At 35.8% G+C, this 15560-nt stretch overlaps 1 protein-coding gene across 1 annotated transcript in view; it reads right to left on the bottom strand.

Moving 5' to 3' along the window:
• LOC136036149 (protein 60A-like) overlaps positions 1-13332 on the bottom strand; it is a 34577-nt gene extending 21245 nt beyond the window's left edge. Inside the window, exon 1 of the mRNA XM_065718189.1 lies at positions 12837-13332. Within this exon, the coding sequence (XP_065574261.1) occupies positions 12837-13317 (481 nt within the window). The 5' untranslated portion in view covers positions 13318-13332. The remainder of the gene's footprint in view (positions 1-12836) is intronic.
• Between the last annotated feature and the right edge of the window lie 2228 nt (positions 13333-15560).

Here is a 15560-nt window from a genome sequence, read left to right as displayed (position 1 = left end):
CGCCAGAAGTGCAAATGCTAAAAATTATGCAGAAAAGATTTAATATATTATTTTTTTGTAGAGGGTGAACAACCTTTTAATTGTGTTTTATGGCGAGGTGGTTCTTATAAAATTACTTTTTTTGTATCAATATTTCTAATTGACTTTAATTTCAATACAACTCATCAGATTTTATATTAAATTAAAGTCCATGTCCACTACCTACCCACGACTTAGAAATTGTTGCAGTTCCCTTTAAATTTTTGGTATTTCTTTGTCCACAAGTTTATCGGAGTAACCTTTCATGTACACCCCCCCCCCCCAAAAAAAAAATCCTAGATCCGCCCCTGACGTGGCGGGTGGGTAAATATTCACTAGGGAAAGGAGAAGTAGTACAAGGGTTATGCACGATATTGTTGGCAAAATAATAAGGAAATTTGTACTCTCATTTCCTTAAGGGTGACTAGATTTGCTCTCCGAAGAAGGGAAATGTAAGGCCCTTTACCCTGTTAGAAAATAATTCTTAGACACGTTTTTTGAACTGCCTCTATTCTGTCCCACAATTCATTGGACATGCCAGAATGGCAAACAGAGAAACAGAAAAAAAGCGCAAAAAAAATGTATTAATCCAAAAACGTTCAGAAATAAAATGAAAAAAAAAACAAGTTTTTGAACTGAAAGTAAGGAGCGACATTACAACTTAAAACAAGCAGAAATTACTCTGTATATTAAAAGGTTTTCTCCCTTCTCAACGCTCTGCTCCTTACGCTAAAGTTTTTTACTGTTTTAAAAAGTAAACTTAAGAAAAAGAGTCAAACTTTAGCGTAAAGAGCAAGGTGTTGAGGGAGGAAAAGCCCCTTTGATATACGGAGTAATTACTGTTCGTTAATTTTGCTCCTTACTTTCAGTTAAAAACTTCTTTTTATCATTTTTTTTCCAACATAAAGCGAACTTACCAGTAGAGGTAATTTCGAACAGTTCGTGGTAACGAACTGTAGTAAGGAGCGGCCCGGCTCAATAGTAGCCAAAGCTCTAAAAAACAGAATTTTGATATCAGAACATCTCAAGAATCGCACTGTTATGCCGATTTTAAATATGTGAGTTTCATCATCAAGTTTAGTCTTACCCATCAAAAGTTACGAGCCTGAGAAAATTTACCTTATTTTCGAAAATGAGGGAACCCCCCTAAAAGTCATTTAATCTTAAAGAAAGTAACACCATCAGATTCATCGTATCACAGAACCTTATTGTACAAGTTTCAAGCTCCTATCTACAAGAATGTAGAATTTTGTATATTTTGCCAAAACGCAAATCCCAGATGCGTGTTTATTTATTTAATTCTTTTTTCCAAGGGTGATTGTATCGACCCAGTGGTCTTAAAATTTTGCGAGAGGCTCATTCAAATGGAAATGAAAAGTTCTAGCGCCATCAAAATCCTGATATAGCCATTTTATTCAGCATAGTTGAAAAACCTTATAACTATGTCTTTCAGGACGACTTACTCCCCCAAATGCCCCATGGGAGAAGCTGCAAGTTAAAAACTTTGACCAGTGTTTGCACATAGTAATGATTATTGGGAAGTATACAGACGTTATCAGTGGGATTTTTTGGTTGGAAGGAGGGGTTGAGAAGAGGAGGTTATGTTGGGGAAACTTTCCATGGAGGACTTTGTCATGGGGAGGAAAATTTTCCATGAATGGGAGGAAGCAGGATTTTCTAGCATGATTTAAAAAAACAATGAAAAAATAAATATGAAAAAGTGTTTTCAACTGAAAGTAAAGACCAGCGGTAAAACTTAAAAAGAACAAAAAATATTACACATATAAGGGGTTCATTTCCTCCTAATCTCTCACTCTTTACGCTAAAGTATTTTTTAGTAATTTCAATTATTTATTCTACGGCCTTTGTGATTCAGGGGTCATTCTTAAGGATTTAGGACAAAATTTAAGCTTTAGTGTAATGAGCGAGGTATTGACAAGTGGGCGAGCCCCCCTTATATACGTAATAGATACCTGCGAATATAGAAGTTCGTTAGGTAAGCTAATTCGTAAGTTACGTATATTTTTACTAATGAAAACCATCGTAAAAAACTAAAAGCTCCCTTTGCCTTTTTAAGTAGCAAAAAATTGGAGAGCAGCTGGGCCTCCTTCCCCGCTCATTTTTCTCAAAATCGTTCGATCAAAATTATGAGAAAGCCGTTTAGCCAAAAAAATAAAAATTCAAATTTCGTTTTAATTATTCATCTGCGCAGAGCCGAAATCAAAACATAGATTAACTAAAAAAACGTTCAGAAATTAAATAAAAAACAATTTTTTTTAAATGAAAGGAAGGAGTAACATTAAAACTTAAAACGGACAGAAATTACCCAGTATATGAAAGGGGCTGTTCCCTCCTCAACACCCCGCTCTTTACGCTAAAGTTTTTACAGTATTAAACAGTAGATCTTTTAAATTATATTTTGGTAAAAAATAAGGAGAGGGGCACATTTGAAGGAAGGCCTAAAAATTCAGAAAAGAACTTAAAACAACCATAAGTAGCTACTTATACTATTCCTAAGAGCGAATGCTTTGCTATACCCCACCCCTCGCCCCTCTTTAAGCGACAGTTTATAGCCCATTATATATTTCCCCATTACATTTTGAAATAGCCCCACTTTTTACTTCTGTATTTATTTATGACGAAAGCTAATCAATCGGCGGAAAAAATGAGTCGCGCTATTCTGAAATAAATAAAAAAAAAACAAGTTTTTTCAACTGAAAGTAAGGAGCAACATTAAAACTTAAAACGAACAGAAATTACTCCGTATATGATAGGGGCTGTTCCCTTCTCAACGCCTTGCTTTCTACGCTAAAGTTTGACTCTGTCTCACAACTCTCCATTAAAAAAAAAAAAAACTTGCCATTTTGAAAAATAAAAAAATATACTATGACGTTTAGGGGTGTTTCCCCTTATTTTCCAAACTCGTAACTCGAAGAAGAGGGGGATATGTTGAGGGAACTTTCCTTGGAGGAATTTGTCATGGGGGAAGAAAATTTTCATGAAGGGAGCCCAGGATTTTCTAGTATTATTTAAAAAAAAATAATGAAAAAATAAATATGAAAAAGCTTTTTTCAACTGAAAGTAAGGAGAAGCATTAAAGCTTAAAACGAACAGAAATTATTAAGCATACGATAGGCTCACCTCCTCCTAATACCTCGCTCTTTACGCTAAAGTATTTTTAGTAATTTCAACTATTTATTCTACGGCTTTTGTGATTCAGGGGTCATTCTTAAGAAATTGGGACAAAATTTAAGCTTTAATGTAAAGAGCGAGGTACTAACGAGGGGTGAGCCCCTTCGTATACGTAATAAAAACATGAGAATACAGAAGTTAGTTACGTAAGTTAATTTGTAAGTTACGTATATCTTTTACTAATAAAAAGATTTGTAAAAAATTAAAATTTTTAGTTGCCTTTTTAAGTAACCAAAAAATCGGACGGAAACTAGGCATCCTCCCCCGCTCCATTTTTTCTCAAAATCATTCGATCAAAACTATGAGAAAGCACTTTAGACAAAAAAATAAATATTAAAATTTCGGTTTAATTATTCATCTGCGGAGAGCCAAAATCAAAACATGCATTGATTCAAAAACGTTCAGAAATTAAAAAAAAAAAACGGTTTTTTTAACAGAAGTAAGGAGCGACATTAAAACTTAAAACGAACAGAAATTACTTCGTATATGAAAGGGGCTGCTTCCTCATCAACGCCCCACTCTTTACGCTAAATTTTTTACTGTTTTAAAAAGTAGAGTTAAGAGAAAGAGTCAAACTTTAGCGTAAAGAGTGGGGCGTTGAGGAGGAAACAGCCTCTTTCATATACGGGATAATTTCTGTTCGTTCTAAGTTTTAATGTTGCTCCTTACTTTCATTTAAAATACTTGTTTTTTTATCTAATCATTAAAAAGTACGGATAAAGGTTCTGAAAGAATGTCTGCAAAGGCTTTAAAGGATTTGAAAAATAAACTAGCTAATTTGATCCTCCTAACTCATAAAAGCATATTGGTATTTTTAATCGTACTAATAAGAACTTTGTGAATTACTCGAATAAAAATTTAAATGATAGTTGAGATGCAACTGAATTTGGGGCACGGATTTTTACTTTGAATTTGATTTTAGGGAGTCAAGTGAGACTTAATTTTCTTGGAATTTGGTTAGTAATTTCCGTTGGACTTTGGTAAATCGACACGGGTCCTGTTTAGAGGGCATTTCCTGTCATGCCCCAAAGGATTTTGTAAAGTTTTGAAATACTTGGCTTTCCTGATTGGTAGTTCCAGGACAGTTTTTGGCTTGGTTACATACATAAATAAAATTGGGTGGTTTAATCTGACAATGAAATACAACAAACTTTCGGTTAGATCGTATAATTTCCACTTCTCGCCCATTTCTAGCTATATTTTATATTTTATTTCATATTTTAATTACCCTACATCGCTCACTACTCTACATACTACCTATCCTTTTTGAAGCTATAGCACTTTCCTTTCTACCAAAACAATAAAATCGCTACTTCACTATTTTACTTCCTCACAACCAATTAGCATTTTATTTACAGGTGCCAAGACATCAATTTGGTTTCAAATATGATGTTTTCTAAAGAACATAGAGCTGGATTGCGCTCAAGACTCATCTTCAAATGCGAATCATGTCATGAGGAAGCCACAATTCACACAGAAAAACCCCTTGCTCCTAGAAGGCTTAAAAAAAAAGACTCAACAAAAACCGTAGTCAAAAAACGGAAAAGGACTGATTTTGATAGTGTGAATACTATCAGAAAGAAACACAAAACAGAAACAGGAACAGTAAGTGTCAACAAAGAGGTAGTGGTTGGTGCAATAAATGGTGGAATGACTCACGCCCAGGTTCAAGAACTTTTCTCTACCATTGGAATAAATACCCCGTCTCAAAAAGTCTTTACGAAATTTGAGAAAGAAATTTGCGTAGAATTGGAAAAAGTTCTCTATGACTATCTTATCGAAAATGGGAAAACCGAGCGAAGGGTGGCACTGGAAGCAGGTGAGAAAATTCACCCAAATGGAGCTGTAGAGACATGTGTTATAGTTGATGGAAGCTGGTGTACACGAAGTTATGGGAATAGATATCGTGCACTCTCAGGCTGTGGAGTGGTGATAGGTTTCTATTCGAAGAAACTCTTAAATCTAGGAATTAGAAACAAATATTGCAGTACTTGCGTGAAATACAGGCATCAAGTTAATAGATCTGTTCCTGAACATACATGTTTTATGAACTGGCAGGGGCCCAGTACAGGTATGGAGTCAGATATATTAGTTGACGCATTCCGAATAGCAACATCCATGCACAATCTAAGATATACTCGATTTGTTGCCGACGGCGATTCAAGTACCCATTCTGAAATTATAGCAAGGGTACCATATGGCAGAAATGTAGAAAAAATTGAGTGTGCTAATCATGCGTGCAAATGCTTGAAAAACAGACTATATAAGAAGCAGCATGAAAATGCCGAATGCAGAAGATTTCTTAGTGCCGCAATAATAAAGAAAATGTGTGATTTTGCCAGAAATGCAATTGTATGTGCCACCACAGAGAAGAAAAGCGTGAAGGATCTCATCAGTGCGCTGAAGGCAATTCCTCTACATTTTTTCCGTGGCGACCATAGATTTTGTCCTGCTCGTTCTCCGGGAAAGTTCTACAGGTCAATCCTGAAGACACCCCTAGCAACATCTTTCTCAGCCATGTGTATTCAGCCTTTGATACGCTGACCAGAAGGGCTCGTCTACTGATAGGAAACCACACGAGCAACCTGGCAGAATATTTTATGAGCATAGTTGCAAGGCTTATAGGTGGCAAAAACATCATGGTTAGCCAAAGTGCGCGATATACCACCCGTGTTAAAGCAGCAGGAATCCGATTTACGAAAGGTCACTCAGCTCGCCTTGAAATATTTCGAAGAACTGTAGGATCTACACCAAGTAGGCAGTTGAAAAAACTTGCACAACAGCGGGCCATGACTACTGCTCGACGTAAAAAACTGTCTGCTAAAAAGCGCCTTTTCACTAATGCTTCCACAAAACTCCCTTCAAAAGAAATCGGGGAGCCAACCGGAGCAGACAAAAACTACGGCTCGAACGCAACTGCTCCGGATCTTGATTGCAGTGCGCTCGAAATTGCAAAAACTGATTTTTTGACTCGTCTCCAATGTACTGCAACAGATATCCTCAGTATCGAAAAAGCCACTAGGCTTCAGAGAAATTCTATCGATAATAGCTGGATAGAATACAGAAAAAACAGAATTACAGCTTCCGTAGCTGGTGCTGTTTGTAAAAGGCGGTTGAAGACTGTGGGCTCATTAGTTCGGCAGCTGCTGTATCCCAGAAACCGCCAAACAAAGGCAATGGAGCATGGTCAGATGTATGAGCCTGTAGCTATTGCAGCTTTTGCAAAGAAAATGGGTTGCATTGTGAACTCTGCTGGGCTTTTCATTCACAAGGAATATGGGTTTCTAGGGGCCAGTCCGGACGGGATAGCAATTTTTCCTTCGGGTGAGAAGGCTCTTTTGGAGGTGAAGTGCCCTTTGACAGCAAAAGGGCTTACATTGGAAGAGTGGATAGCGCTTAAAAAAAATACATGTCTAGAAAAGAAAGTTAATAGTGAAATAAAGCTGAAAAGAACACATGACTACTATTACCAAATTCAAATGCAATTGGAATGTTGTGACATTGATTTTGTATGCTTTGTAATATTTTTAGGGGAAGAGGAATTATATTATGAAAAGATTGGTCGTGACCGTGAATTCTGGTCTAACAAAATGCTGCCAAATCTAAAAAAAATTTATTTTGAGGCACTGTTACCCGAAATTGTCGACGGAAGGTTGCCAAGAAGTATGGAGATACGAGAACCGTTTATATAAATCCAACTGTGCTAGGTATGGGTAGTTATCATGTGTCATTACAGTCTTATCCGAATACAAATTCAGATATACAAATACTCAAGCAACAATCGAACTTTAGAATATTTTTTAATGAACCTGTATGGATAAGCTAAATAAAAAGAACAAGTTTTTTTTAACTGAAAGTAAGGAGCGACATTAAAACTTAAACGAACAGAAATCACTTCGTATATGAAAGGGGCTGCTCCCTCCTCAACGCCCCGCTCTTTACGCTAAAGTTTTTTACTGTTTTAAAAAGTAGAATTGAGAGAAAAAGAGTAAAACTTTAGCGTAAAGAGCGGGGCGTTGAGGAGGAAGCAGCCCCTTTCACATACGAAGTAATTTATATTCGTTTTAAGTTTTAATGTTGCTCCTTGCTTTCAGTTAAAAACATGTCTTTTTTTCATTTAATATCTGAACGTTTTTGAACTAATGCATGTTTTGATTTTGGCTCTCCACAGATGAATAATTAAAACGAAATTTCATATTTATATGGCTTTCTCATAATTTTGATAGAATCACTTTGAGAACAAAGGAGCAGGGGAGGAGGCTTAGTTGCCCTCCAATGTTTTGGTTACTTAAAAAGGCAACTAGAACTTTTAATATTTTACGAACGTTTTTGCTAGTAAAAGATCTACGTAACTTACGAGTTAGCTTACGTAACGAACTTCTGTATTCTGTTAGTGTTAAATTTTAATGCTGCTCCTTACTTTCAGTTGAAAAAACTGTTTCATATTTATTTTTGTATTGTTCTATTTTGAAATAAGGCTAGAAAATCCTGCGCTCCCTTCATGGAAATTTTCTTCCCCCATGACAAATTCATCCATGGAAAGTTCCCCCAACATAACCCCCTGTTTTCAACCCCCCCCAACCAAAAATCCTCCTGAAAACGTCTGTACATTTCCCAATAACCATTACTATATAAACACTGATCAAAGTTTGTAACTTGTAGCCCCTTCCACGGGGATTCTGGTGGAATAAGTCGTCCCCAAAGACACAGTTATAAGGTTTTTCGACTATGCTGAATAAAATGGCTATCTCAGAATTTTGATCGGGTGACTGTGGGAAAATAATTAGCGTGGGAAGAGGCCTAGGTGCCCTCCAATTTTTTAGATCACTTAAAAAGGGTACTATATACTTCATTTTTTTTATATATAATTCACTTGTATATAACTTCATTTCCGTTGGAATGAGCCCGCTCGCAACATTCTATGACAACTGGTTCGATATAATCACCCCTGGAAAAAACAATCCATATTTTTGCTGATAGAAGCTTAACACTTCCACGGTAGGGTTCCCTGATAGGCTGATTCGGATGGGTGTAATTTTGGTTTTATTACTTTTATTGGGTGTTTCCCTTTTTTTTCTAAAATAAGGCAATTTTTCTTAGACTCGTAATTTTAGATAGGTATCTCATATATTTAAAGTCAGCATTAAAATGCGATTTTGTTCATGTAGCTATTGGTATCAAAAATCCGTTTTTTAGAGTTTTGGTTACTATTGAGCCGGGTCGCTCCTTAGTACAGTTCGTTACCACGAACTTTTTGATAAAATGAAATAAATTTGTCACTTCGCTGCGAGCAATTATTTAAATTATATTTTTCTAAATAGGTCTGCATGAAGTAAAAACCCGAAAATATGTACTTTTTATTTGTAATTTCCACAATTTTATACCGCGTCTCCTGGCAAATAATGATGACCAGACCACAGGCACACACGCAGGCGAGGGATTCACTCACCTTAAATTTGTATAATGCTTAATTTTCTCAGCGAAATGTTTAATTTTCCCGTGTTTTCCTGGTATTTCTTTCGTAAGAGTTGAACCCCCCTCCTCCAAAAAAAAAATCTCGAATAATAATTTCTCTAATTTTCTCCTCGAATAATAGTTCTTTTCCAAATAAATATTCCTATTTACTTGTCGAATTACGAAGAATGAATATACATTAATCATAATTTTCAGTGAGAAACCCCTTGAGTTTAATGACGGCAGTGAAATCTGATAACCTTGAGTGTTTGTCGATTTGCCGCGATTGAAAAAGGACTGAAAAGAGAGTATAATTTCTGGACGTTTGCGCGGCCTTAAGGGAAATTTTGCTTTGTAGATGTTATGCCAATCAAGTTTATAAATTATATCATAGACAGCGCAATAGCGCTGCCTAAGTAAAGAGCGACGTAGACACAAAATATTTTTTTTGGTCTTTTGGTCTTTTAGACCAGGTCACTTCGTATAGAAGGAGTTATCGTAAGAACTTTGAAAAGGGCTTATTGCATTGGAAATTCAAGGGGCTAGTGCCCTTTTTAATACTTGAAAGTGATGGGAGGGCAACTAACCCCTCTCCTATGCCCATCATTTCTACAAACACATTAAACCAAATTTTTAGGTAGCCGTTTTGTCTAACATAGTTGAAAGGTCTGAAAATTATGTATTCGAGGATGACACCCCCCCAGCCCTCAGGGCAAGGTTCGTAAGTTGTGCCTTGGAGCATATCAGATACATATTGAAAGGGTGATCGTAAAAACTCTGGAATGGATTCATTTGATTGGAAATAAGATGTTCTAGTGCCCTCTTTAAGATTCAGAGTGATCGGAGAGTGGACCCATCTAACGGAGGGCTCATTCTAACGGAAATGAAAAGTTCTAGTGCCCTTTTTAAGTGACCAAAAAAACGGAGGGCACCTAGGCCCCCTCCCACGCTCATTTTTCTCCAAAGTCACCGGATCAAAATTCTGAGATAGCCATTTTATTCAGCTTAGTTGAAAAACCTTATAACTATATCTTTGAGGACGAATTACTCCCCCACAGTCCCCGTGGGAGGGGCTACAAGTTACAAACTTTGACCAGTGCTTACATATAGTAACGGTTATTTGGAAGTGTACAGACGTTTTCAGGGAGATTTTTAGGTTGGGGGGGGGGGGGGGGGGGGGGTTGAGAAGAGTTGGACATGGTGGGGGAGTTTTTTTTAGTGTTTTAAAAAGTAGAGTTAGAGAAAGAGTCAAACTTTAGCGTAAAGAGCGGGGCGTTGATGAGGAAGCAGTCCCTTTCATATACGAAGTAATTTCGTATATTGAAGTGGCATTAAGTTTTAAAGCCACTCCTTACTTTCCGTTTAAAAAAACTTGTTTTTTTATTTTCTTGAGAAAGCATGGGGATTATCAGCCCTGCGCATGTAAATTTTTACCTGTTTTGAGTTTGACTCGGCTATTTATTGTAATTTCAGCTCTTTTTGAGTTTCATTTATTTTTTGACAGCGATTTGTGGTAGTTTTACGCTTAGATTTGACTTTATTTTTGCTCATTCAAGGCTTAATGGAGCTCTTTACTTTTCTTTGAAAAACTTATCTTGTGGAAAAAGTTTTTAAATTAACACTAAAAAAAAGACTATGTGCAAAATGATCTAAAAACACTTTTCAAAAAATTACAATCCTTGAAACGTAGAAATAAAGTCATAAAATGAGCCAAAATTAAAACTAACAGAATTTACTATGAATGAATGAATGAAACCCAAAACGAACAGAAATTAAAAAGAGTAGTCACATTGAACATAACGATAACAAATACTACTATGGATGCAAAGATGAATGACGGAACAAACAAATAAGCTAAGCTTAAAAGGAACAGTAAATAGCACAAATAATAGTAGGATTACCTCCCTTCCCATAAGCTCTTTGAAAGCCAGAGCGTCATTAGTGCTTCACTGTGTGTTTTTATTTGTCATAAAAACAAAATACTATCAAAAGTGGGAGGGGCAATGTCACAGAAAACTGTTTTGTACATGAAGTCCCTCTTGGCCCAAGGACTTACGGTGAAGTTTCAAAATTGATAAGGGATAAAAGGTTTTTGGGTCGATTTCTGGTACCCTAACATTCTTGCCCCAATCAACAATCTATTTTTCTCTTGGCTCAGGGGACGATTATTAATAGTTTCGACCCAATCAGACACCAAGCATCAAAAATGCCCCCCCCCGTTCACATTCCAATATCAGGGGTGTCAATTGAGGAGGGGGCATTCGCCCCCTAGATTTTTTATCTCTCTCCCCTAGGATTTAGAAATAGCTTTTCAGGGAATTTTTTACTTAAAGAATTCTTTTTTTTGGTATTTTCAGTAGAAACTTAGAGGGGGGACGGGGAAGGTTATTTGAGCTGTAAAGGGTTTATGCTGCGATGACTGTAACTTTATGAAGACTGTTGAATAACAAACAGATTAGGGTATCAAAATGTAAGTGAAGAGCAACCCTCATCATTAGAAACCACAACTAAAAAAAAACAAGAATTTTGATCACATATCCAAAATAAAATATCAAAAGAATATAAATCAAACGAACCTGTTTTGTACAGTCTTTTTAAATACACAAAATCTAAGTAACCTATCAAAAGTTAATGGCACAAGAAACTTGCACAATTTTAGAAAAGTGGGTAAAACCCATAACATAGGGAGTCATTCTGATGGAAATTACTCATAGAGCTCAACATGACCGAGAGCCCAAGAGCGGAAGCCTCAAGCTCCTATACAAAAGGGAGTGGAATTCCAAATATGTTTTAAGCATTAAAAGTTTCAGTTCAAACGTTCTGGGACTCTCGCAAATCAAATTGTTGCACTCCTTTCAAATTGTTATTGCATTAGTCAAAATTTTGCATTGAAGGTTGAGGGATGTGGCTGCCGCTCTCTTATGCAGATTAGTTTTGATTCGGTAATGCCACTCTTAACTTTCATGTTAAATTTTTTTTTTTAATTTGATGATGATTAATGTGTAAATCGAATTAGATTACCATTTCTTCATTTAAGTGGTAATTGCGGTTGAATTTAGGGTTTTACATTTTATTTTTATGATTGTTTCTAAACTTTTGTATGCATAATAGGGTTCCATTGTGTATTTCATCGCAAATCCTATGTTCCTGCAAATTGTTAGTAATAACATTTCTTTATTCAATCATCATAATCCTACGTTAAGAAAAAATTATGGTAATAATTGTTGGCAACAATTCGGAAAATAGAAATATCCCTTTGCCTAAAATTAAAGCTGTAATACCATAACCAGTAAAGTCTGTTTTAACACACAAAAAAGAAGTTTAGAAAACGGAAATTTGAATATTTAGCAGTTTATAGAGCAAAAGAGCTAAGAGGATGAATTTTTTTTTTAATATACTAAGAGGGGGATTTAATGGGGGACAGAGTGAGCACTTGCCATGAGCAAAGGAATTTTAGGGGCACAAAAATTCAAATAAATAATCTTACTGTTATAATCATTTTTAATCTTCGAAATTTTATTTTTATAAAATAAAGTAGACTGTAGGTGGCGGTAAATATGAGCAAATCGAATCCAAAATTTTCTTTCCCCCCAAATCTTCATCACCAATCCTTGAAAATAAAAGTAATTAGACCGAATTTAATCTATTTGTTAAACCTCTTATTATTAAATAATATTATTATTTTAATAGATTTAAATCTATTAAATCTCTTAATATTTGTTAATCTATGTTGTTAAAATTAATTGTGCAATACGAGATGAAGGGGTCTTCGCAAAGGTAAAAGTTGCCTATCAAATATTATAAGCAATTGCAGTGCGGATGGCTAGTAATGAGCGGTCGTTAGTAAACTTTAATTAATATTGACGTATCTTAGACCAGCTATGCGCCAGGGGCGACTAACTGATTTAGCGTTAATGAACATAGAACGCGAAAAATTAAAAGCAATCAATTGGGACGAAATAATTAATAATTTTGCAGACGCTAAAGTACGAAAATTTAAACAAATGGAATTTTTTATAAATTAAAATTTTGTGAAAATTTGGCCTCAAAATTTTGATAATCACGGGGAGGGGTGCGCTAATCAAGATTTTGACCCAGGCGTATGAGAGGCTAAAACCACTAATAAGTATACGTGAAGATTTCATCTAGAGAAATGAGAGAAATAAACCTACCTCGATTCATGAAGCTCATAATTGTGTCACTTTGCGCCAAAGCTTTAATATCACTTTTTGTGATATTAAAATCACTATGAGCACCATCCTCGATCACTAGATCACCGGTTTCTTCATCCACGAAATTGTAATAGATTTCTTTCAAAAATTTCGGAGCTGAAGCTTTTTCTGCCTCTTTGGTGAGTGTCGCTATAGGTCTTGGCGGATGATGGAGCCCAAAAATGCTTAATATTTCTTCTTGCACTTCTCTCTTCTGTCGGGTTGACAATTTCTTATTCATCTCTGTTATCTCACCATTGTCAGTGTAGAATCCTGACGTTGCATGAGCTATACTGATAAAAAGTAGGAAGTGTGAAATGAAACAAAATAATTTTAATATCACCATAGTTTCTTGACTTCTTAGGCGCATTGTTTTCACTGATGGCTTTGGCAGTTGAAGCCGTACAGGTGATTCAGGTAATTTAGCGGGTAGACTACACATTAAAGCTGCTAGGGGTGTTTAACTTCCTTTGGTTTACTAGACGGCTGTTCGTTTAAATTAAGGCCATTCATCTATTTTGTTCGAGCTCAATTGTTGAAACAGATCCTACGAATCTTAGTGACGTCACTGCTTCGACGCTACTATAGCGAAACCGGTTTATGAAAGCTTTGACGAAAAAATGTTAAACTGTGGTTAGGCTTTGACACCTTTATTGCCGGGTAATTTACCACGGTGAACAAGGTTATGGGCTACCATCTGGATGGAGTTCTTATGTAAGCTTTTGGTTTTACTCCACGGGCTTTGATTCAACTCAAACTAAAAGCAGAAACAAGTAGAAATCCTTTTTTGCGCTTGTATTTTTTGTTTCTGTCACTTGGGATTTTCAATGAGTGTGGTAGGATGTAGTTGACTAGGGTAAGTAGGTTAACACGAAAATAGTGAAAAAATGGATTGGTCTTTTGAAGGCCTCTTAAAAAATTTGAAAACATGAACAATTGGAATAAACATAGGGAGAAGATAAACTTGCCTCAACAGCTTTTAAGTTTCTGTGGCAGAGATTTCTTGTGTGTTTGTTCAATTTTATCTATTTAACTGCTTAAGGCTAGTCATCTGTTTTGTTCCCGCTCAATTGTCGAAACAGATCCTATAAATTTTAGTAACGCCACTGCTTGGAAACTACGATAACGAACTCGGTTTATAAGTTTTGACAAAGAAATGTACTTCTTGGTTAGACTTTGACACATAGATTCCTAATCCATTTTAACTTGGGAGAAAAAACAATAGATTTTAACTTAGTAGAAGTAAGTTAGATTCAAGGAAGATCAATATAAATCATAGTAATTTTTCAAGCGTAAGAAATCCCATAAATCACAATCAATAAATAAATGATACCCAACGCGAACAGATTTTACCATAACCAACCGAGTCAGACTCGATTCGAGCAGAAACTAAGAATTTTAGGGCTGACGCCCCCTTTTCCTCTAAAGACCGAAGTAGAATTTGCACTTTATTGGAGTTAATCCTTCTTGTTTCTCATAATATCGAAAATATACACGATCATGACAAAGATAACTGAAAATATAAACGAATGTATTTGAAACGAATGTCCTGAAAGTCTTTAAAATTTTGAATTTATTAAACTAAAAAATATAAAATATTTAAAATGTGTTTTGCTTTCAGTAAAATGCAAGTTATGCTCTGGTCTACAGAAGGCTTCAGCCCTACTCCTCTTATATACGCTCAGTCGTTTTCGCGATATTGCTGAGCTGTTTTATTAAAAGTTAAAACGGAAAGAAATTATTACGCATATGAAGGGGATTGCCCCTTCCTCAACACCTCACTCTTTACGCTAAAGTTTATATTTTGTCCCGATTCTTTAAGAGCGACTCCTAAAACACAAGGGTCTTTTAATTAGAACAGTTAGAAGCTTTTTTAAAAGCGCTAAAAGAAATTTTAGCTGAAAGAGCGAGGTATTGAGGAGGGGGCAATCCCCTTCATATGCGTAATAATTTCTGTTCGTTTTAAGTTTTAATGTTACTCCTTATCTTCAGTTGAAAAAACTTGTTTTTTATTTAATTTACATTCAGGGAGGATGTATTTAGATGGATAGGCTGTAATATGTAGAAGAAAATATAGGCACTAGACTGGGATTTCAACAGCAATAGAAGATGTATGCAAGCTTGCTTCGATGTTTATTATGTATATAGCCTATACATATACTAATGTAAAAGAGACTTTTTCCACAAAAGAATATTTCAAAGAAAAGTAAAGAGCACATTAAACCAAAGATTATATTTGGCACTTGTGACGAGGCAAGAAGAGCTAAGAGCCAAGAGGTCATATGGTATGAGCTCTAACAAAATCCTAAGAATCAATAGATTGATTTAAAAGGATAATCAGAGGCTTATTGCCGGTCAGAATTTAAAATAAGAGCTCTGAGTCACGATGTCCTTCTAAATATCAAAATTCATTAAGATCCGATCACCCACTCGTAAGTTATAAATACCTATTTTTTTCTAATTTTTCCTCTCCATTTAGCCCATCCCCCTGGCACGTAAGCAGGGGGGCCTTCGAGCCCGCCCCCCCCCCGAAATTTTTCGAAATGTTTAATTTTCCCATGGTTTCTTGGGATTTCTGGCAAAAGTAGGACATTTATTAAGAATCTAGATACATGTGTGAAGCCTTTTTTTGGGATTTTACAGCATGCAATTATCTGGTCAAGTCACTGCCCAATTATTAACCCA

Source organism: Artemia franciscana, chromosome 15 (assembly GCF_032884065.1).
Source record: "Artemia franciscana chromosome 15, ASM3288406v1, whole genome shotgun sequence".
Lineage (NCBI taxonomy): Eukaryota > Metazoa > Arthropoda > Branchiopoda > Anostraca > Artemiidae > Artemia > Artemia franciscana.
Note: the sequence above shows the minus strand (reverse complement) of the source record. Positions and strands in the feature narration are given on the sequence as shown.